The sequence below is a fragment of the Tursiops truncatus genome, chromosome 1 (genome assembly GCF_011762595.2).
Source record: "Tursiops truncatus isolate mTurTru1 chromosome 1, mTurTru1.mat.Y, whole genome shotgun sequence".
NCBI classification, from domain to species: Eukaryota; Metazoa; Chordata; class Mammalia; order Artiodactyla; family Delphinidae; genus Tursiops; species Tursiops truncatus.
In genome coordinates this window covers 153,579,863-153,601,321 of record NC_047034.1, presented here as the reverse complement: position 1 = coordinate 153,601,321, position 21,459 = coordinate 153,579,863, and the positions used below count along the sequence as shown (strand labels likewise).

Genomic DNA, 21,459 nt, shown 5'->3' with positions numbered 1-21,459 from the left:
GGAAATATAGAAAAAGAGAAAGAATTGAAGTGTTTTGCAAATAGTATCAATATGACTTCGTCACCATTTGGACACTGAGAATAAAAACGTGTACCAAGAGTGACTAAAGTTTGAATGTGGGTGCTTGAGAGGTTGGAGTGCCCTTCAGTGGGGAAGTGGGTAGTGGAAGTGACTGTAAAACATGCAAAGGAAAATTCTAGTAGATGTAGGAAGAATAGACCAGGCATGTTCCTGTCTCTAGGACTTTGAACTTGATATTACCTCTGCCTGGAACTCTCTTCCTCCAAATGTCTGCATGGTTTCCTTTATGTCTCCCTTCAGGTCACCCTCGCAGTGAGGTCTTCCCTGACCAACAAACTAAAAATTACAAACCTTCCCCACCCTGGCACTCCCTCTCCCCTAGCCCTGCTTTGCTTTTCTCTATAGCATTGATCATCACCTGGCCACTCCATTTTATTCATTGACTGATAGACATCCTAATATGGAAACTCTGTAAAACAGTATTCAAAGGATATCATTGTGTTGGAGAGTTTAGGGAAAACAAACAATAAAGATACAGAAAACAAAATGGTGAAAAAAAGGGAGAATTGTTAACTCCTGGAGGAACGAAAATTGAACAAAAAAGGAAGTGTGATCATGGTTCACACTTGGCCCAATAGTGAAAAATATTATAGAAAATATCGTATCCACTAGGGATTTAACCTAAAATAATAATAGTGCCACATGGGAGCATTGAAAGTGGAAACTTGTGAGAGGGGTGTAAATCAGGATATCTATCAATTTCAGTCATTCCTAGAGATACCTGTCCTGGGTGTCTTCCTGCTCCTAGCGGGGGCAGACTGCCTGTTGGCCTTCCACAGCTGTCATCCTGGGGCTCCCCGCAACTTTCCTTCTGTTGGATTTCCTTTTTACCAGATCCCAAGTTTCCCCTCACTTTCTTAGTTACCCCCTCATTATAGCCGTTGGTGGCTTCCTCTCTTCTTTCCGATTTTGTTCTTCCTTCTCTGAATGGCCCTGGCAAGGGATTGGCTTAGGCACGAGCCTATGACACGATTCTGGTCAATGAGAAATGATGGGACATTGACTGGGAGCTTCTCAAAGAGTTTCTCTTACCCTTTAAAAGGGTTATGAGACAGCCATTTCCTCCTCTGCATCTGCATTTTGTTACGTGGTCATGTGATGCCTGGAGCTGCTTCCATCCTTTTTCAACCATGAGGAGAAAGCCAAAGAAAACACAGACAGATGATCTGATGCCCCAATGTCTTTGAACCACTAGATTAACCATCCCTAAATCTTGCCTACCTAAAGACTCCTCAAGGGATTTCCCAGAAGGCCAGTGGTTAACTGCAGGGGGCTTCCACTGCAGGGCGCACGGGTTCAGTCCCTGGTCGGGGAACCAAGGATCCTGCATGCTGTGTGGCCAAAAAAAAAAAAAAAAAGTGGAGTAATAAGCCCACTGTATTTTATTTTATTTATTTACTTACTTATTTATTTATTTTTTTGTGGTACACGGGCCTCTCACTGTTGTGGCCTCTCCTGTTGCAGAGCACAGGCTCCGGACGTGCAGACCCAGCGGCCATGGCTCACGGGCCCAGCCGCTCCGCGGCATGTGGGATCTTCCCAGACCGGGGCACGAACCCGTGTCCCCTGAATCGGCAGGCAGACTCTCAACCACTGCGCCACCAGGGAGGCCCAAGCCCACTGTATTTTAAATCCCAAAATGTGGTCTGAGACCCTCAGAATCAGCACCACCTGAGATCTTGTTAGAAACGCAGAATCTCGGGCCTCACCCTTGACCCACTGAATCAGCATTTGTATTTTAAGCTTACTGAATCCAGAACCCAGAATCTGGATTGATATGTTCGTTAAAGTTTGTGAAGCACTGCTTTAAGCCATCTTTAGCTATTTCCCTTCTTATTTGCAGCCAAACACATTCTAACTGATAGAGTGGATGAAGCAGACACCTTTCAAGCCATGTGTCACACCTCCTTGGCCCACTTTGATTTCAGCAGGAGCTTCTGTGGTAGGCAGAATTCTAAACATGTCCCCATCCCCACGAACCCTGTCCTCTGGCTGTTCTAACATCAATCTAGTTAGTGCTGTGAAGGGATTTTGAAGATGGGATTAAGGTTATTAATCAGCTAACCTTAAAGTAGGGAAATTATCCTGGAATATACAACTGGGCCTAATGTGTCACTTGAGATCTTAAATTTTATTTTATTTTATTTATTTATTTAGGCTGCGTTGGGTCTTCGTTGCTGCGCGTGGGCTTTCTCTAGTTCTGGAGAGCGGGGGCTACTCTTCGTTGTGGTGCGCGGGCTTCTCCTTGCAGTGGCTTCTCTTGTTGCAGAGCATGGGCTCTAGGCGCATGGGCTTCAGTAGTTGTTGCACACGGGCTTAGTTGTTTCGCAGCATGTGGGATCTTCCTGGACCAGGGATCAAACCTGTGTCCCCTGCATTGGCAGGCAGATTCTTAACCACTGCGCCACCATGGAAGTCCCTTGAGATCTTAAAAGTAGAAGAGGGAGAGCTTCCCTGGTGGCGCAGTGGTTGAGAGTCCGCCTGCCGATGCAGGGGACGCCGGTTTGTGCCCCGGTCCGGGAAGATCCCACATGCCACGGAGCGGCTGGGCCCGTGAGCCATGGCCGCTGAGCCTGCGCGTCCGGAGCCTGTGCTCCTCAACGGGAGAGGCCACAACTGTGAGAGGCCCGCGTACCGTAAAAAAAAAAAAAAAAAACAGTAGACGAGGGAGGTGGAAGATGAGCCAGAAGAGGAGGTCTGAGAGATTCTAAGTGTGAGAAGGGCTGGACCTGATATTGCTGGCTTTGAAGTTGGAGGAAGGGGGCCACAAGCCAAGACATGCAGGCAGCCTGTAGGTGAGAAAGATCCCCAACTGCTGGTCAACAAGAAAACAGGAACTTCAGTCCTACTGTTGCATAGAACTTGGATTCTTCCAATGATCTGGGACATGGATTCATTCCCAACGCTTCCACAAAGGAGCATAGTCCTGCCAACACTTTTGTTTTGGTCTTGTGTGACTCTAAGCAGAGAACCAGCTGAGTCACACTTGTGCCCAGAGTTTTGACTTCCAGCAACTGTGTGATAATATATTTCTGTGCTGTTTTAAGCTGCTAAATTTGTGGCAATTTTTAACAACAGCACAGTCAGGGTAGACAGTTCTGTGCAAGCCTAAACTTACTTCTCACTGGCAGCATCCCACTTCAATCATACAATGTGTCTTTCTGTCTTAATGCCTGCCCCAGGACCTCCTCTGATATCAGGGAGCCTGCTTGGCACAAAGGAGACCAGAAGTATGAGGAAGTTAACAGCCCTAGAGAAAACACTCACCCAGAAGATCAGGGACCAGTAGATAATTGCTTTAGTCTTGAACCTCTTAATTCTAAATGGTATTTCATTTTGTTTTATTGTTTTCTTTTGGCTGCACTGCACAGCACATGTGGGATCTTAGTTCCCCAACCAGGGAACGAACCCACACCCCCTGCAGTGGAAGCACAGAGTCTTAACCACTGAACCGCCAGGGAAGTTCCTTGCACCTCTTAATTCTGGGAGGCATTCGTACACTTCTCAGAAGTCCTGGTGAAACAAATGCCCCGTTATCTACAGCAGTGATGCTGAAACCTGGTCTGGGAGGCAGAGTTTTGGGTGAAGCAGAAAAAAAAAAAAAGCTTTATTGGCAAAGCTTTATTGCTTTGCCAGGCAAAGGGGGCCACAGCGGGCTAATGTCCTCAAAATTGTGCGTCCCGACCTGGAGAGAGTAGTGAGGAGTTTTTTTGTAAATGGTTCAAAGAGGAGGGCGTGATCAGCTCATGGACATTTTTCTGATTGCTTGGTGGTGAGGTAATTGGGAGTCAGTATCATCAGCCTTCTGGTTCCAACAGATCTGGGGTCTATGCGCTTGTGGGCAGCATACAGTTAACTTCTCCCACCTGATGGGGGTGTTCAGTTTCTGCAAAACAGCTCAAAGATAGTGTTATGTGTATCCCTTGAGGGGGAACCAAGACCCTGCCCCAAGGCTGCACTCTTGTTTTTTAAAAATATTTATTTATTTATTTGGCTGCACCGGGTCTTCGCTGGGGCATGTGGGATCTTCGCTGGGGCATGTGGGATCTAGTTCCCTGACCAGGGATCAAACCCTGGTCCCCTGCATTGGGAGTGCGGAGTCTTAGCTACTGGGCCACGGGGAAGTCCTGCATTATTGTTTCCTGACTGTTCCTTCCTTGCCTCCGCATCCCCTCCTTTCCCTGATTAGGACCTGTTTGAACCTGCCCTTTGGAACTCAGGGAAGGTCGTGGGGGCTGAATGAAGCCTATTTCCTGCAAACAAGAAATGGGGGACACAGAAAGGCTTTTGTGCCCAGGAGCTCCACAGGGTCCTGCTCGGTTTCAGCAGTAACCCCCATCATGCACCATTAGTTTTTTTTTTTTGTTTTTTTGTTTTTTTGTTTTTTTTGCGGTACGCGGGCCTCTCACTGTTGTGGCCTCTCCCGTTGCGGAACACAGACTCCGGACGCGCAGGCTCAGCGGCCATGGCTCACGGGCCCAGCCGCTCCGCGGCACGTGAGATCTTCCCGGACCGGGGCACGAACCCGCGTCCCCTGCATCGGCAGGCGGACTCTCAACCACTGCGCCACCAGGGAAGCCCCGTGCATCATTAGTTTGGCTTTTCTTTCTTTCTTGTCTCATTCTTTTCAGATCCTCACTCTTGCTTCCTAGAATTACCTCTTAAATGACCTCCCTGCTCCCAAGTCGTTTTCTCAATCTCTGCTTGACATTGACAGGTGTACAAGTTAATAAAGGGAAACCTAAATAAAACGGAGTCAGAAGACCAGAAGGTGGAGCTCTCCTGCATGTACCACTTTGCATCAGTACAGATCCCAACCGGAAGAGAAGGTACCTTGCTTCTCCAATAGGAAGTGACACTACTTAATTATATTGCCAGCTGGAAGAATACAGATTTTTCTCCTTGCCCGGCAACAACTCAGCCAATAAGAGATTGGCACAACTCAGCCAATGAAAAGCCACTATACTTCAAACTCACAGTATCCTCCAATAGATTTTTTTGCCCCTCCCAACTTTCCCCTCTCTATAAAGTTTCCTCTCCTTTGTTTTACCAGGACTTGCATGTGGTTCCCCAGATAGTTGTTTGTCCCAAATTCCAATTCTTTGCTGCTCCTGAATAAACCTGTTTTGCTGGTAAACAACTGGCTGTTTCAGTGTTTTAGGTTAACATGTGCAACCAATAAAGTGTCCTCCATGAGCTCATCTCACTTAGAATAAAATTGTAACTTACTAGGTTACTTCAGGGTTTCACACTGAAACCAGGCCTCGAGGAAACCAAATCAGGAATTCCATACCAATAAGTTCTTCTCTTTTTCCTTCTCTTTTAATGGCACTGCCTTTTGATAGAAAGATTGAATCTATCCTCAGCACCAGAGAGAAAAATCCCAAAGAATGATTGTAATCGAGGACTCCTGGGTCAGTGTCCATGATTGGTACAATGGGAAACAGAGCGCTATTGTCGGTTCACCTTGGGTCAGAGTTCTAGCCCTGGGTCAAACCATTAGGGATGGGTGGTAGTGTCAAGGACTCCAGGCATGGCCAGTGGGGACCACCGCTGTGTTGCAGAGCAGTCCCAGAAATAGTGGAATAATTGAGAGCTGGGGAACCTTCCCACTAGTTATCTAAGACCACACTACCCACTCCCAATTCTCTTACTTCCTCTTTAATGATTCTTTCTCAGTTTACTTCACATGTTCTTCCTCTGCTCAACCCATAAATCCTGGTGTTCCTGAAAGTTCCATCCTTATTCTTTTTCTCTTATTCATTCCCAGAGTCATCTGATTCTATGGTAGACATTATGGTTTTCTCCCCAACATTTAACTCAATGCAAAAATTTAATCTAATCCAGTCATGGTCATTCCGTTCCCGCTTGGCAAAAATCTGTTTGTGTTGAACAGGCCTAAATCATATTAGACCAATGTGATTCAAGGAAATGCTTGCTTAGGACTTCCGTAAGGCAGCTATGCTCACCACTGTACCACCAATGCCTCTTAGGGCTTCTGGGAAAGAGAAATCAGTTTTACCGTTGTCTGTTTGTTGGCAAAAGGAAGCATGCTGCCTGTGGCAGTCATTTTGTGTTTTGAGTGGAGCCAGTTTTGGTGTGAAGTCAATGATGGGGACAGCAGAGCAGTGAGATGGAAGCATCCCAGGTCCCTAATGACATTGTTGAACCAGGGCATCTACCCACGCTGCCCTCCCATTGGATTTCCTGCACTGTGAGATATGTTTCCGCATTGTGTAAGCCAGTTTGAATCAGGTGTTTGCTATTGGAGCTGAACACGTTCTACTTAATTCACACTTTTTTTTCTTTTTTATTTAAATTTATTTTTTATTGAAGTACGGTTGAATTACAATGTGTTAATTACTGCTGTATGGCAAAGTGATTCAGTTATACATATATATACATTCTTTTTCATATTCTTTTCCATTATGGTTTATCACAGGATATTGAATATAGTTCCCTGTGCTATACAGTAGGGCCTTGTTTATTCATTCTATATATATCAGTTTGTTTCTTCTAATCCCAAACTCCCAATCCAACCCTCTCCCACCCCCCTCCCCCTTGGCAACCACCAGTCTATTGTCTGTGTCCCTGATTATGTTTCTGTTTCATAGACAGGTTCCTTTGTAACATATTTTAGATTCCACATATAAGTGATATCATATGGTATTTGTCTTTCTCTTTCTGACTTACTTCACTTAGTATGATAATCTCTAGTTGTATGCATGTTGCTGAAAATGGCATTATCTTGTTCTTATTTATAGCTGAGTAGTATTCCATTGTATATATGTAGCACATCTTTATTTATTTATTTATTTATTTATTTATTTAATTTTGGCTGTGTTGGGTCTTCGTTTCTGTGCGTGGGCTTTCTCTAGGTGTGGCGAGCGGGGGCCACTCTTCATCGCGGTGTGCAGGCCTCTCACTGTCGCGGCCTCTCTTGTTGCGGAGCACAAGCTCCAGATGCGCAGGCTCAGTAGTTGTGGCTCACGGGCCTAGTTGCTCCACGGCCTGTGGGATCTTCCCAGACCAGGGCTCGAACCTGTGTCCCCTGCATTGACAGGCAAATTCTCAACCACTGCACCACCAGGGAAGCCCCTGTAGCACATCTTCTTCATGCATTCATCTGTTGATGTACATTTAGGTGGTTTCTATGTCTTGGCTATTGTAAATAGTGCTGCTATGAACATAGGGGTACATGTATCTTCTTTTTTTAAAAAAAATATTTATTTATTTGGTTTGCGCTGGGTCTTAGTTGCAGCAGGAAGGCTCCTTAGTTGCGGCACACAGGCTCCTTAGTTGTGGCCTGCAAACTCTTAGTTGCGGCATGCCTGTGGGATCTAGTTCCCTAGGCAGGGATGGAACCCGGGCTCCCAGCACAGAGTCATAACCACTGTGCCACCAGGGAAGTCCCAGAGGGTACATGTATCTTCTTGAATTACAGTTTTGTCTGGATATATGCCCAGGAATGGGATTGCTGGATCATATGGTAATTCCATTTTTAGTTTCCTGAGGAAACGCCATACTGTTTTCCACAGTGGCTGCACCAACTTAAATTCCCACTAACAGTGTAGGAGGGTTCCCTTTTCTCCGCACTCTCTTCAGAATCTGGTATTTGTAGACTTTTTAATGACAGCCATTCTGACTGGTGTGAGATGATACCTCATTGTAGTTTTTTTTTATTAGGTTATTTTATTTTATTTATTTAAATTTATTTATTTATTTATTTATGGCTGCATTGGGTCTTTGTTGCTGCACGTGGGCTTTCTCAAGTTGCTGCGAGTGGGGGCTACTCTTCGTTGTGGTGCGTAGTCTTCTCATTGCGGTGGCTTCTCTTGTTGCAGAGCACAGGCTCTAGGCGCACGAGCTCAGTAGTTGTGGCACGCGGGCTTCAGTAGTTGTGGCTCTCGGGCTCTAGAGCACAAGCTCAGTAGTTGTGGTGCATGGGCTTAGCTGCTCCACAGCATGTGGGATCTTCCTGGACCGGGTCACGAACCCTTGCCCCCTGCATCGGCAGGCGGACTCTCAACCACTACGCCACCAGGGAAGCCCCTCTCATTGTAGTTTTGATTTGCATTTCTCTAATATTAATTCACACTTAATGCTGTGAAATAAAATTCATATTTTATGGCAAGACCAGAAAAATTTAAACATAAAAAATTTCATGGGTTTCCCTGGTGGCGCAGTGGTTGAGAGTCCGCCTGCCGATGCAGGGGACAAGGGTTCGTGCCCCAGTCCAGGAAGATCCCACATGCCGCAGAGCGGCTGGGCCCGTGAGCCATGGCCGCTGAGCCTGCACGTCCGGAGCCTGTGCTCCACAACGGGAGAGGCAACAACAGTGAGAGGCTCACGTACCAAAAAAAAAAAAAAAAATTATGTGCCCTTTGGCCTCCTCTCTCCCCACACTGTGCATTGTATAACTGCTTCATGCATCGACCAAATCTTCCCCATCAGCAGAAATACCTGCTCAACTATAAAGAGCAACATTCTCCTAGCATCAATAAGCCAACTCCTTAAAGATAACATTCTTATTTTTAAAAATTCTTTTCCACTATGGTTTATTTCAGGATATTGAATATAGTTCCCTGTGCTATACACTAGGACCTGTTATTTATCTATTTTATATATAGTAGTTTGTACCTGCTAATCCCAAACTCCTAATTTATCTCCCCCTCCCCCTGCTACTCCCTTTGGTAACCAACCATAAGTTTGTTTTCTATGTCTGTGAGTCTGTTTCTGTTTTGTAAATAAGTTCATTTGTATCATATTTTAGATTCCACATATAAGTGATATCATATGGTATTTGTCTTTCTCTGTCTGACTTACTTCACTTAGTAGGATAATCTCTAGGTCCAACCATGTGGCTGCAAATGGCATTTTTCAATCTTTTTTATGGCTGGGTAGTATTCTGTTGTCTATATACACCACATCTTCTTTAGCCATTCATCTGTCAATGGACATTTAGGTTGCTTCCATGTCTTGACTATTGTAAATAGTGCTGCTGTGAACACTGGGGTGCACGTGTCTTTTCGAATTAGAGTTTTCTCCAGATATATGCCCAGGAGTGGGATTGCAGGATAATATGGTAGTTCTATTTTCAGTTTTTTTAAGGAAACTGCATACTGTTTTCCATAGTGGCTGCACCAATTTACATTCCCACCAACAGCGCTAGTAGGGTTCTCCTCACTTTCTCCAGCATTTGGATAACATTCCTTCTTGCTAAGGGATCACATGGGGCTTTGATCTGGATTATGTAAACTGTCAATAATACGTCATTTAATGTACAGCCCTCTGTCTCAAAAAAACCTATATAACTCTGCCTTGACTTTTAATGGGCGGAACAGCTCTCAGAGCTTTCTGAGATGCTCTTCCCAGGTTATAAACCTCAAATATGACTCGAATAATATTTTCCATTTCTGTCTTAGATCGACTGGTTAATTTTTCGTCGACACTCCCATGAATTCTCCTGAATGTACTTTCCTGGGCTCCAAACCTACCCACATTTCCCACATTGCTCCTCCTCTTCCTGAGTTTCCGACAATTCATTTACTTAAGAAATGAGAATCTGGCGCCTACCAGTGTGCCAAGCCCTGTTTTAGACACTGCAGATATAGTGGCTGATGAAACAGAATTGTTGTCTTCATGGACCAGAGAAGGAGGCAGACGATAAACAAAACTTTTTCTTAATGAGTCAAATAATGAGTAACGCAGAGTAGGAACTTAATCAGTGTTGAGTGAAAAACAACATTGTCTCTAGAATATCACATCAGAGTCTGTTATTCACTCCACAAGCAACCCTGGGCACTGAGTGTCACATCCTGTTTTCCAAGCCCTTGGAATCTAAAAAGTTAAAGGTGACCCAGCGCCGGCTCTCTGGAGCTCAGAGTCCAGAAGGAACTTCGAGCAAGTGTTGAGTGCTAATTTTGTTAGGCCCTGTAAAAACTGCTTCATGGTAGCCATCTTATTTAGTCCTCACTGACTATAGGAGGTTGTCCAAGGACAGAGAGCTTGGGACAACTGGCCCGAGAGCAGGCAGGCTGGACAGTGACAAGAGCTCTGGCGAGGAGACAGTCCTGATCCTTGGACTTAGGCCCAGTCCATGTGACCTTGCGCAAGTCACGGTCTCCCTCATCCTCCCACTCTAGCCAGTGTCTGTAGTGTCTGACTCCTAGCGGGGAAGGAGGTCGTTGGAGACAGGGACAGCCACAGACATTGCTTTCTTCCCCACCCTGCCCTATGCTCCCACGCCCTCCAGCGCCACCTCCCGGACCTTCTCCTGGGTTGCGGGAGGAGGGCATTCCCTTTCCCCCAGCGGGCTCCTTCGCCGCTGCCCCAGGCTGAAAGGCGACAGATCCTCCGCGAGCCACGCGCCTTGACTTTGGCCCCTGCTCCTTTGGCCCGGGATCTCGTAGCTCTCCGCGTCCACTCCCCCCGCGGCTCGCGACCAGTTGGTCTGCGCCGCCTGCACTCTCTGTGTGCCGGGCCCGCCCGCACTGCGGGGGAGAGGCAGGGAGCCGCCCACGCCGCGCTCGGCGCTCGGAGTCGCCGTTTCCCTGGGACGCGCGCGGGCTGCGCGACGCGCGGGAGCCGGGCGGGCAGCCATGGCGCGGCGCGCGGGGAGGTAGCCGGGCGGGACGCGGAGAGCGCGGGGGCCGCCATGGCCCGGCGGCGGCGCCGCGCCTGCATCGCGCTGTTCTTGGTGCTGCTCTTCGCTTTCGGCACTCTTATGGGCCTGCGCACGCTCAAGGCTCCGGACGGACTCCCGGCGCTGGGCCCCGGCCTGGAGCTGGCGCCCTTTGAGCGACGCCCCGAGGGGGGCCCCGCGCCGGCCGCCCGGGCCCCGGCCGCCCCCGCCGCGCCGCCGCCGCCGCCGCCTCCGCCCCGCACCGCGGGTCCGGGCAGCTCCCCGGGGCCGGCCCCAGCGGAGGCCGAGCCCGCCCCCGGGCAGAGTCTGCGCGTCTACTCGGACCTGCACGCCTTCTACTACTCGTGGTACGGGAGCCCGCGGCGCGAGGGCCACTACATTCACTGGGACCACGTCATGGTGCCGCACTGGGACCCCAAGATCTCGGCCAGCTACCCCCGCGGCCGCCACAGCCCCCCCGAAGACTTGGGCTCCAGCTTCTACCCGGAGCTGGGGCCCTACAGCTCCCGGGACCCCGACGTGCTGCGGGAGCACATGACCCAGCTGAAGGAAGCCGCCATTGGTGAGCTCCCCCTCCCCCGTCGCTGGGTCCCCAGCCTCGCCTTTCTTCGTTCCCACACCCCAACTTCCACTGCTCCTATCACGGGGCCTTTGGTCCCACTCAGCCTGGCTTCTACCTCTTCTCTTCTAGAACTCTCATCCCATGCTCACCAGGAGACCCCAACTTCCACTGCTCCTATCACGGGGCCTTTGGTCCCACTCAGCCTGGCTTCTACCTCTTCTCTTCTAGAACTCTCATCCCATGCTCACCAGGAGACCCCGCCCCCATCTCCTAGTTTTCAGACTCCTCCACCTCTGCCTTCTGACCCCCTACCATTCCAGGGCCCTTTCCTAGAGCAGAGCTGCTGGGAGGGCCAGTGGAAGGCGTTTGCACCAGGGCTGTCCCAGGTAGGGAGAGCGAGGAGAGGAGGGCAGTCTATTGGGCTTCTCGGTTTGGGTTAAGTGAGGCCTGGGTGCCCTGGCCCCGCAGGAGTCTGGGGTTCAGAGCAGTAGTGCCTGGGATGGCCTCTGCTTTCACACTAGGCACAGGGTAGGGCAGCAGCCTTTCCTGAGTTTGCTGGTTGCAGAAAGGAAAGTTTGCCCACGTTGTATGATGGACCCTGCTCTATTTGCTGTAAGGGGCCTGGGAGCTTTTCAAGTACTCTGCTTGAAAAGAAGCCCCCCTGTAGGCAGGCTGGGGTGGGGAGGCTGACTTATTTCAGATTTTGTCACTGAATTCTGCTGGATTTTACAGTACATTTCAATTTCTCTGGAAATGGTTAATGTGTGGTGGGAAAATCGAATGCCAGAGACAGTGGTGGGAAGTATTCACAGATAAATAGCACAGAGGCCATCCCTCAAGATTCTACCATCTAGAGGGGCAGACAGTTGAGACAAATGTTATTTCCCACGGGAAGGGTAAAATGACCTCTGCTCAGGGCTCCTCTCCCTGAGGGACCTCAGAGGTGCTCCTCTCCCCCAGAGACAGGACTGTGCCTTCCAGGTGGGTGTGTCATTGTCCACCCGTTTCCCCTTGTTTAACTACTTGCTAATGCAGGCCAGAGGCTGCCGAGGCTCCCGGCTCCTTCCAGGCCTGACACGTTAGGGTTCCTGCAGTCACTGAGCTTCAGCACCGCAGGCATGGACAGCTCCAGGACTCACAGCTCAGGGATCTGATCTGCAAGAAGAGAACCTGGCAGGAGTCTCCCTCAAGGTTTCATTCAGAAACCATTCTGCAGTTGGAGATGGTTTGTGAGGAAGGAATTCTCTGTTGTGGGGTACTGTGTGTCTCTGAAGTAGCCTCTGTGTTGTGTCTCAGGCGTCCTGGTCTTGTCCTGGTACCCACCTGGCATGGCTGATGATAATGGGGAACCCTCAGATGACCTGGTGCCCACCATTCTGGACGCTGCCCATCAGCACAACATCCAGGTGAGTCTCCAAGAAGATGTCAAATGCTCTCTGGCCGATTCTGGAGATGTCCCCTCCTCCACCCACAGGGATAGTGCCTCTACCAAAGTTCTTGGCGTTAGCCCAGGTATGCAAATACGTAGCAAGTGTGGTGTTGTGGGTAGGGGTCTAATAAATAATGCCTATGTCACTTTTTTTTTGAATTTTATTTTATTTATTTTTTATAGAGCAGGTTCTTCTTAGTTATCTTTTTTTTTTTTTTTTTTTTTTGGTACGCGGGCCTCTCACTGTTGTGGCCTCTCCCGTTGCGGAGCACAGGCTCCAGACGCGCAGGCTCAGCGGCCATGGCTCACGGGCCCAGCCGCTCCACGGCATGTGGGGATCTTCCCGGACCGGGGCACGAACCCGTGTCCCCTGCATCGGCAGGCGGACTCTCAACCACTGCGCCACCAGGGAAGCCCAGTTATCTATTTGATACATATTAGTGTATATATGTCAATCCCAATCTCCCAATTCATCCCACCACCACCACCCCGCCACTTTCCCCCCTTGGTGTCCATACGTTTGTTCTCTACATCTGTGTCTCTATTTCTGCCCTGCAAACCGGTTCATCTGTACCATTTCTCTAGGTGCCTATGTCACTCTTATTTTTTGAGTTCTGAAAAAAAGTTTTGGGAAAAATATAGGATAAATGGGAGACTAAATTAATATCACGGTGATAGAGGTTAGGTTGGAGACCCTGATCCTGGAGAGAGGGCAGACAAGGGCCAAATAGGCCCACAGACTGAACTCCAGCCTCAACTCCCTAGTGGGAGGCAGTGCTGGGCCTCAAGTAGTAAAGCACAACACGTGCTCTCATCAGGCAGGCTCTCTTTCAAGAGGAAGGATGGAGCTGGCCAGTTACTTTCCCCACGTGTACCAATCAAGTAAGTCACTGCCCTTACCTCTGTATGGCAAAAGAAGAAAAACGATGAAAACGAGCCCCGCTCCTGTTCCTGAGCCCATCACTGGCACATTAAACAGATCACGGCACGTTTTCCTATGGACACGTCTTCCCATAGTTTCAGGCAGCTAGTGCCAACCACTGGGAGCTGGCACATAAGTTGAAACCTATTGGCCAGCCTGCAACAGCCCATCAGAATGATTCCCAGAGGCCCTGCTGTGGGAGGTGGGAAAACTCACCCCTGTTTTTCGGGCCCTGAGGGCAGTGGTTGCTTTTATTTACACTGTGCCCATGACTGCCAGGTCTCTCCTGAACTCAGCCTCTTCTCCAACCCATACTTGAAGCACGAGCCTTATAGGTTGTGGCCTCTGGACAGATACTCACCTGACCAATATCTCCTGTTTGTGGCAGGTGGCCTTCCACATCCAACCCTACAAGGGCCGAGATGACATCACTCTGCATGACAACATCAAGTATATCATTGACACGTAAGGCTGCTCTGGGACCTGGATTTTGGTGGGGATCTAAATGGGGGTAGGGCTAGAAGGCTTGGAGGCGCAGGTCAAGAGACAAAAGGGCAGAATGCCCGTGTCCCCAGCATCTAAAAAGAGTAAAAGAGTACTGGGCTTGGAGACAGCAACCTGGGTTTGAATTCTGGTTCTGCGGCCTCCATTCTGTGATCAGAGGCAGTCCTCTTAACCTTTGAGTCTTGTGAGAGTTAACATGAGCTAATATAGGTGGAAAGTGGCTTGCAAATGGCTTGCATATATCATTCATTCAAAAAATATTTATTGAGTGCCTTCAGGTGTCGAGGCACTGTCCTAAGTCCCAGTTGTACAGCAGTGGGTAGGGCTACCAAAGTTTACATCCTCGGGCGGGTGTGCAGTGAGCAGATAGTGGTTATAGATGACAAATCAAATGGCGATCTATACTATGAAGAAGTAATAACAGAATAAAGCAGGTGTTAAGAGTGTGTCCAAGAAACAACTTTAGAATGGGTGGTCCAGTGAGCTTCTCTGAGGTGACATGTAAGCCAGCACCTAAAGGAAGAGTCAGCTCTGCAGAGATCTGGGGCAGGCAGAAAACTCCAGGCAGAGGGCTGTCAGATCCAAAGGCCGTCTGATAGGACAAGCTTGACGGCAGCCAGTGTAGCCGGAGTGAAGCGATAGATGGGGTAATAGCAGGAATAGCGGTGGGCAGGGTCAGATCAAGTAGGCGGGGCCTTGCTGGTCTCCGGTAAGGAGCAGTCAGATCTGATTTACGCTTTAAAAAGAGACTGGGTTATAGGGAGGTGGAAGTGGGAGCCTGGAGACCAGTTAGGTGGCTGTCGGTACAGTCCAGATAGAAGATGGTGGTGGCTCGGCCTGGGGCAGGGAAGTGAGGCTTAAATAGAGGAATGACAAGGCTCGGGGGAGGGTGGGAGGGAACTGGGTTCTTGCTTAGAGGCATGATGAGTCCAACTGTGGAGTCCAAGTGGACTCAAAATTGTGCTTGGACATCAGGAAAGATCTCACTCATGGCCAGCCCTCCGGCTGTGCTGGCTTCTTTTCTCTTAGGCTGCTGGCTCAGCCTTTTCTTCCTCCTGCTCCTCAGGTATGGCTCCCATGGTGCATTTTACCGCTATAAGAACAGCATGGGTAAGAGCCTCCCACTCTTTTATATCTATGACTCCTACCTGACATCCCCCGAGGCCTGGGCCCACCTCCTGACACCGAACGGGCCCCACTCAATCCGCAACACCCCCTACGATGGGGTCTTCATAGCGCTGCTGGTGGAGGAGGGCCACACCCATGACATCCTGGCCGCCGGATTTGATGGCATGTACACCTACTTTGCCTCCAATGGTTTCTCCTTCGGCTCCTCCCATCAGAACTGGAAAGCTGTGAAGAACTTCTGCAATGCCAACAACCTCATGTTCATTCCCAGCGTGGGGCCTGGCTACATTGACACCAGCATCCGGCCCTGGAACAACCACAGTACGCGGAACAGGGTCAACGGCAAGTACTATGAGACGGCCCTGCAGGCAGCCCTGACCGTGAGGCCCGAGATCGTCTCCATCACCTCCTTCAATGAGTGGCACGAGGGCACCCAGATTGAGAAGGCCATTCCCAAGAAGACGCCGACTCGGCTGTATTTGGACTACCTGCCTCATCAGCCCAGCCTGTACCTAGAGCTGACGCGCCGCTGGGCGGAACACTTCATCAAAGAGAAGGAGCAGTGGCTGATGTGAGGGGCCTGCAGGCAGGGGCAGGAGGTGCTGACGTCCCAGCCTCACTGGAAGATGTCACCACGTGGGGCTCGGCACTCGCTCCCAAGTCAGCGGCTGAGTGCTTCTGAGGCAGGTGGGTGCCAGAGTGCCCTGCAGGGACAGGAAACTAGGTGGTGTTCCAGAAAGGGAACCCCAGGGGCTGGCCGGTGGCTGGGCTTAGCCCAAGGCAGCTCCACATCCTCAGTGAGAACACTTTAAGACAATCCCGTCTAGCTTGGAGCTCAGCTGGTTGGTGTTCTGGAGTCGCCAAGTCACTGGTCTTAGAAGGGTGTCAGGGCTCTGGGCTAGCATGCACCCTGCTCTCTGCCAACCTGCGTCCTCTCCAGGCCTCCTTCCCACGTCATCTGTCTTCCCCAAGTTAGGGAACCACATTTAAGACTTTCTAAAAGGGAACATTCTCAGTTTAAGCTCTTCCCAGTAGATTCCCGAACCCAATTATCAGGAAATAATCCTGAGCACTCACACATTCATTCAACACATACTCTGCGAGCACCTTACCGCGTGCCAGGTGCTGGGGGAAAACTCGACCAGGAATGGCTCCTGTCTTCCGAAGCTTACAGGAGCCAGCTTTCCTAATCTGGTGTGGCCTTGTAGCTAGTGCCTAAGCACAGCTATAAGTTTTTCCTTTTTGCTGTTTTGCCCAGTGCTGGGAGTTCAGTTCTTTTTCCTCGAAGAAAATACCTCTGCGCTCCAGAGCCTCCGTTTTCCTAGGTAAACATTTAGCTCCAGGGGGAGGACTAGGACACCCCCCTCCCTTTAGCTGCCTGAACTGAATGAGGCCCACTCACCAGAGCCATTTTCAGTGCGACTGTGATTTGTATTAAAAATGACGTGTTGTTCCTATTCTCAAATCAGCTTTCCTTTTGATCCCTTCAGGACCACGAACTCTTAACTCCTCAGATTCTGTGACAAATTGACATATGGGATGGGCTGGCTACAGGGTTAGCACAACGCAGTCGAGTTTGCTTAAGAAATTAGTTTCAACAAGATTTCTAGAGGGAATATTTAACAAACCAGTGCTTATTTACAAATAAACGAATATGCTAATTGCAGGGACCCTCAAAGCAGGCCCTGGGACACCCTCTTGGCAAAATTCTTAGGATCTACTTGAAAATATGTGCATTGGAAACGACCGTATTGAGAAGTTTATGGGCTCAGACTGAATCCTAGTTCTGAGAACTGGGGTGTGAGGGGAGAGGGGTGGAAGTGAGCCCTACTGGTCACAAGGACTCCTAGCTCCAGTTAGGTTAACAGGTACTAAATCCCACCAACGGATGGGGCAGGCCTGGTCCCCTTGCTGTGACTCAGTTGGGGAAACCAAGGCAGGCAGGGACAGGTGAAAAGGGCTAGATGATGACCTAGAATAATTTACAAGGGAGTGACACTGAGGCTTCAGTTCACATATGCATATTTTTAAGACTAGTAAAAGTATGGCCAGAACCGGGGGGCAGGCGCAGTAATTCTCACACACTGCTGATGGCAGTGCAGGTTGATTCAGTTCTTTTGAAGGCTAACCTCTATCAAGAGCCAAGAAAATGGCCACACACTTGGACCCAGTAATCCTACCCCAAGGAAATAATTCAAAAGAAGGAAAATAAAACATTCACAAAGATGTTTAACAGCATTTTTTCTATTAAAGAAAAAGCTAAGTTCAAATGCCCAATAGTAAGTATGTTTTTAACACTTGTATACATATGAATAAAGATAAAGGCTGCTGAGTAGACACTGCATTTAAATAAAGGTGTTGTAGGTATAATTCATTATAATTTATATTACGAATAAATAAGAAAAAAGTGGCTGGACAGGACAGTAGAGATTTATTTTCCAATATTCCTTAATTTGGACCCCACCCCCAACCCCTGTGCCAGCTGAGCTTACCTCCCACCATTAGACCAAAATGGTGACTCTCCGCCAGGCAATTACAGCAAAGAACCAGCCCCCTGGTTCAGAGGAAGCAGTGTTTGGTCGATGGCTCTACAGTTTTTATTTTTGTCCTAAACTGGTTCCAGCTTCAGAAGCATAAAACTCATGCACTTGGTCACTTGAGACTTTTGAAAAGCACCAACCAATGTGTTAGTTGATTTGGACCTTAAGTGCCACTACCCACCAGAGAAGCTCTCACTAGATTCCAAATCTGTTATTTATTTTTCAAAGATCGGAAAAACTTATCAGAACAAGGCCATCCTCGGAATACTCTTAAAACCTCTATTCAGCTTTTGGCTCATATATGAAATTATAAATAAATATAACCTCCCCAACCAGGTGTGAGGCTTAACCAGCAGCTTCTGAGGCCTGGTCCGTAGTGTTCAGAAAGAAACTTTGCCTTAAAAGGTCAGACTAGTAACACTGTAGCCCCAGCGGCCTCTGCCAATGAGGCCTTGCCAGCCACCAGCAGTCGGACACACAGTGTCCAGCACCAGTCCTTGCGCCCTCCCTCCTCCGGAGTTTCACAAGCAGGATTCACGTAAGGGGAGCAGCCCGTACTTCTGGAGGATGGCCGAAGTACTTTCTAGGGCACTGGGGAGGAAATGGAGGACAGTTAGGGTTTGACTTCTCAAAGCCCCGAGCCCACCAGATTCTGGAGATCAGGGACCTCTAAACTCTTCGATCATACTATGCTCTGTTCATCAAACCCTTGATGAATCCTTTTGAATTCTGAAAAAGCCAGCAAACACTAGCAAACTGAGTTCCACTCCACCCACCACATCTCCAAACCTGCCCGCTCCCCTCAGGGCAAGATAGGAGTGACAACCTTTTTTTGTTTGCATCTCCCAACCTCCCTCAAATCCTATCCCTGTGCCACAGCAAAGAGACTCACCAACCCGGACGAATGATGCCAAACACTCCAGGCACAGACAAGTCAACCACAGTTGAGCCTAGTCGACACTCAGGGCTCTGGTCGTCCCCAATTGGTCCCCCATCAATGACCAAGGACAAGCGAGGCCAGAGGTCCTGAAATTCCTGAGAAGAGGGAGAGGAAGAGCATGGACACCACCTCTGGCATCTGCAATGATGTCATACCGCACACAGGGCACCTAAGACAGAGATCACACAGCTCTAAAACAGCAGGCATCTTCCTCTAAGCAGGGTAAGGAACCTCATTTAAACTCTGGATCAGGGCAGGAGAAATGGGGGGGACTCTGCAACTGCACGCCGTTGGCACTCAATCCTTGGGCTATGGAAAGGAGTTCCCCTTCAGAACTGTGGACTGAATTGTTAACTGAGCCAGAGCACCACTCTCCACCCTCACCCCGCATGAAGGCACTGCAGTGGCAGTTAGGCCTGGGAATTTGGGATGGGGGATCATAAATACCAGTTACTGTGCTGGATAGGTAAGCTGCTTGCCGAAAAGGTAAGAATCCCCATCACCAATGCCTAGGATATAGCCACCAGGATCAAGTAAAGCCTGAGAATAAGAAGGGGTGCTGGGCTCTCACTTTCCAAAGCCCCTGAACCCACTCTCTACGTCTGGGCATGGAAACACTTTACTATGAAAGTAAAATCACTTTGCTATGTTCTGCATTTAAGACCAGTAGGAGAAAAGAAGTATGCTCAGTCAAACTTCTTTCCGTTCTCATTCATTCTAAGCTACTCCGCCAAGACAGGATTAGGACGATCCTTTCTGTCTTTTCTTTTTGGCCACACTGCGCGGCTTCCAGGATCTTAGTTCCCCGACTAGGGATTGAACCTGGGCCCTCGGCAATGAAAGCGCGGAATCCTAACCACCGGATGGCCAGGGAATTCCCGTGGGTGATCCCTTCTTTGACCTGGCTTGTGACAGAGGTAAGAGAACAGGACCAGGAGTCCCTGGGATAAGTGATTTAACTTTTCAGAGTCTTAACTTTCTTTACAGCAAGTTATGAAGACTTATCACCCAACTGTATTCTCCAACGACTGCTATCCCAACAGAATGAGAAAAAAACATGTACTTATGATGTCTCTTACTGTTAAAAAGACAGTAGGAAAACAACACCAATTCTCCCCCTCGCCTTTCAAACTTTAAAATAAACCTTTTCTGAGATCATTCTGTATTCCCCCACCCCGGCCACCTAGGCAGACTTCCCACCATCAGACCAAAAGGGCAGCTCCCCTGCCAGGCAATTCCAGTGGACCATCAGCCCCTCTGGTTCAGAGGAAACTGTGGCCTGGTGACATTTCCGGGGGGAGGACTGGGTAACTCACCTCAACATTCAGAGAGCTGGTCTGGGAGCTGAGGTTGGCGCTGGTGAGAGCAAGCGGTCCCCCAAACACCTGGGCCAAGTCCTGCATGAAGGCGTGGTCAGGAATCCGGATGCCTACAAGCTATGAGGCAAAGAGAAAGGGGATCATCAGAAAGGTTGAAGGGGTGGGAGATGGCTCTGGCCTGGATCCTAGCGAAAGCCAAACAGCGGAAGTCTGGGGACACAAGAGAAAACCTGACTCACAGGAGTGAAGGGGTTCAGGTCCTTGTTGAGCTCCTCCGAGCGTTCCATCACCAGGGTCACTGGTCCTGGCAGCAGGTCGTTCAGGAGCCCCTCAGGTACTCTCACACGGCAGTACCTGGGAAACAGAGGGAACACAAATCCAACCAAATGAAAGGCACTGCTGGTCCTATTCCAGACTCTAGGCAGATCTAGGAAAGGTGACCCGAGGGTCTACAATGGGATCCGCCTGTCTTCCCTGTTCACCCCCAAGAGCTTGAGCAGAAAGCAGGGCTCCAGAGGACCGCCCCAGGCTTGGACCCGCAGGCTACAACAGCTGCACCGCTTTCACGCTACACGTTTTACTTTCTTCAAAGCACTCCCTACTAACTTAAGCTACCGTGCTCCCCCTCTTTTTTCTTAAACCGTGGGCGTCCCCCCCCGCCCATTATCACAAAAACGCCAGAAGAATAGGGACCCCGCCTGCCTCGTTCATCGCTGCGCCCCCGATCTCGTTCAAGGCCTGGCAGACGCTAAGCGCTCCATACACGTTTCCAGTTCCGGATTCCCGGGTGAGCCTGGACAAGCCCCTCCCGCTCTCCGCGCCTCAGTCTCCCAAGCCTGTCACCGGAAACCCCTCCCGCGGTGCCGCCCCCAACAGGGCCGGGTCGGGGCGTCCTCACCTGTAGACGTCGGCCACGCGGCCCAGGCACACGGCCAGCGGCTTGGTCTCGCTGCGGCCCTTGACGCGGTACACGACGCCCAGTGCCTCCGAGCAGCTCGCCGAGCAGGCCAGGCCGTACAGCGTATCGGTGGGGACGGCCACCACGGCGCCGGCGCGCAGCTCGGCCACGGCGGCCCGCAGCGCCTCGGTCCAGCCGGCGCGCTCCGGGTTTGCGGCCCGCACGGCCCCGCTCCCCGGGAGCCGGAACAGCCGAGCCCCCGGCGCCGCCGGAGCGGGGCTCGGCGGACGGAGAAGGCGCCCGCTCCGGGCGGAGCCCGCCGGCCCCTCGCTCAACCCTATGCTGGCAGCCACCGCGGCCCTCAGCCCCGTGCACGGACGCGCCGGAGACATCCGCCCAGGCCTGCTTCCGGGAGGAAGTGACGCGCCCAGTCACCTTCCGGTCTGGGAGGCTCCGCCCCACCACCGTGCTGGGCAACTTAAAGGGACCGC

General features: G+C 50.1%; 2 protein-coding genes across 6 annotated transcripts; one reads left to right on the top strand and one right to left on the bottom strand.

Moving 5' to 3' along the window:
- The first annotated feature begins 10,419 nt into the window (after window positions 1-10,419).
- On the top strand, window positions 10,420-20,084 carry MANEAL (mannosidase endo-alpha like). Of its 3 annotated transcripts, none has more exons than XM_073791758.1 (4): window positions 10,420-11,288; window positions 12,585-12,694; window positions 14,028-14,104; window positions 19,545-20,084. In XM_073791758.1, exons 1-4 carry the CDS (start codon window positions 10,739-10,741, stop codon window positions 19,699-19,701), a joined length of 894 nt encoding a protein of 297 aa, XP_073647859.1. In that variant the 5' UTR covers window positions 10,420-10,738; the 3' UTR covers window positions 19,702-20,084. The 3 variants fall into 3 exon arrangements, with proteins under 3 accessions (XP_073647859.1, XP_073647861.1, XP_033693687.1); XM_073791760.1 differs by lacking the exon at window positions 19,545-20,084 and adding an exon at window positions 15,487-15,623 and having other exon boundaries at window positions 10,425-11,288; XM_033837796.2 differs by lacking the exon at window positions 19,545-20,084 and adding an exon at window positions 15,210-15,846 and having other exon boundaries at window positions 10,444-11,288.
- On the bottom strand, window positions 14,389-21,457 carry YRDC (yrdC N6-threonylcarbamoyltransferase domain containing). Of its 3 annotated transcripts, none has more exons than XM_033837806.2 (6): window positions 20,969-21,457; window positions 20,310-20,424; window positions 20,068-20,187; window positions 18,704-18,846; window positions 15,448-15,578; window positions 14,389-15,236 (listed from the first exon to the last, which is right to left on the bottom strand). In XM_033837806.2, exons 1-5 carry the CDS (start codon window positions 21,358-21,360, stop codon window positions 15,533-15,535), a joined length of 816 nt encoding a protein of 271 aa, XP_033693697.1. In that variant the 5' UTR covers window positions 21,361-21,457; the 3' UTR covers window positions 14,389-15,236; window positions 15,448-15,532. The 3 variants fall into 3 exon arrangements, with proteins under 3 accessions (XP_033693697.1, XP_004324709.3, XP_033693691.1); XM_004324661.4 differs by adding an exon at window positions 15,784-18,402 and having other exon boundaries at window positions 14,389-15,578; window positions 20,969-21,444; XM_033837800.2 differs by having other exon boundaries at window positions 14,389-15,578.
- Window positions 21,458-21,459: the final 2 nt, after the last annotated feature.

Excerpts from the sequence above, each read along its gene's own strand:
- MANEAL (XM_033837796.2), top strand. The coding sequence starts at position 10,739 with ATGGCCCGGCGGCGGCGCCGCGCCTGCATCGCGCTGTTCTTGGTGCTG. Across the intron at positions 12,695-14,027 it reads CCCATCAGCACAACATCCAG|GTGGCCTTCCACATCCAACC; the intron begins GTGAGTCTCCAA and ends TGTTTGTGGCAG. Across the intron at positions 14,105-15,209 it reads ATCAAGTATATCATTGACAC|GTATGGCTCCCATGGTGCAT; the intron begins GTAAGGCTGCTC and ends CCTGCTCCTCAG.
- YRDC (XM_004324661.4), bottom strand. The coding sequence starts at position 21,360 with ATGTCTCCGGCGCGTCCGTGCACGGGGCTGAGGGCCGCGGTGGCTGCC. Across the intron at positions 20,425-20,968 it reads CGCGTGGCCGACGTCTACAG|GTACTGCCGTGTGAGAGTAC; the intron begins GTGAGGACGCCC and ends TCTGTTTCCCAG. Across the intron at positions 18,847-20,067 it reads CCAGCTCTCTGAATGTTGAG|GAATTTCAGGACCTCTGGCC; the intron begins GTGAGTTACCCA and ends CCCTCTTCTCAG.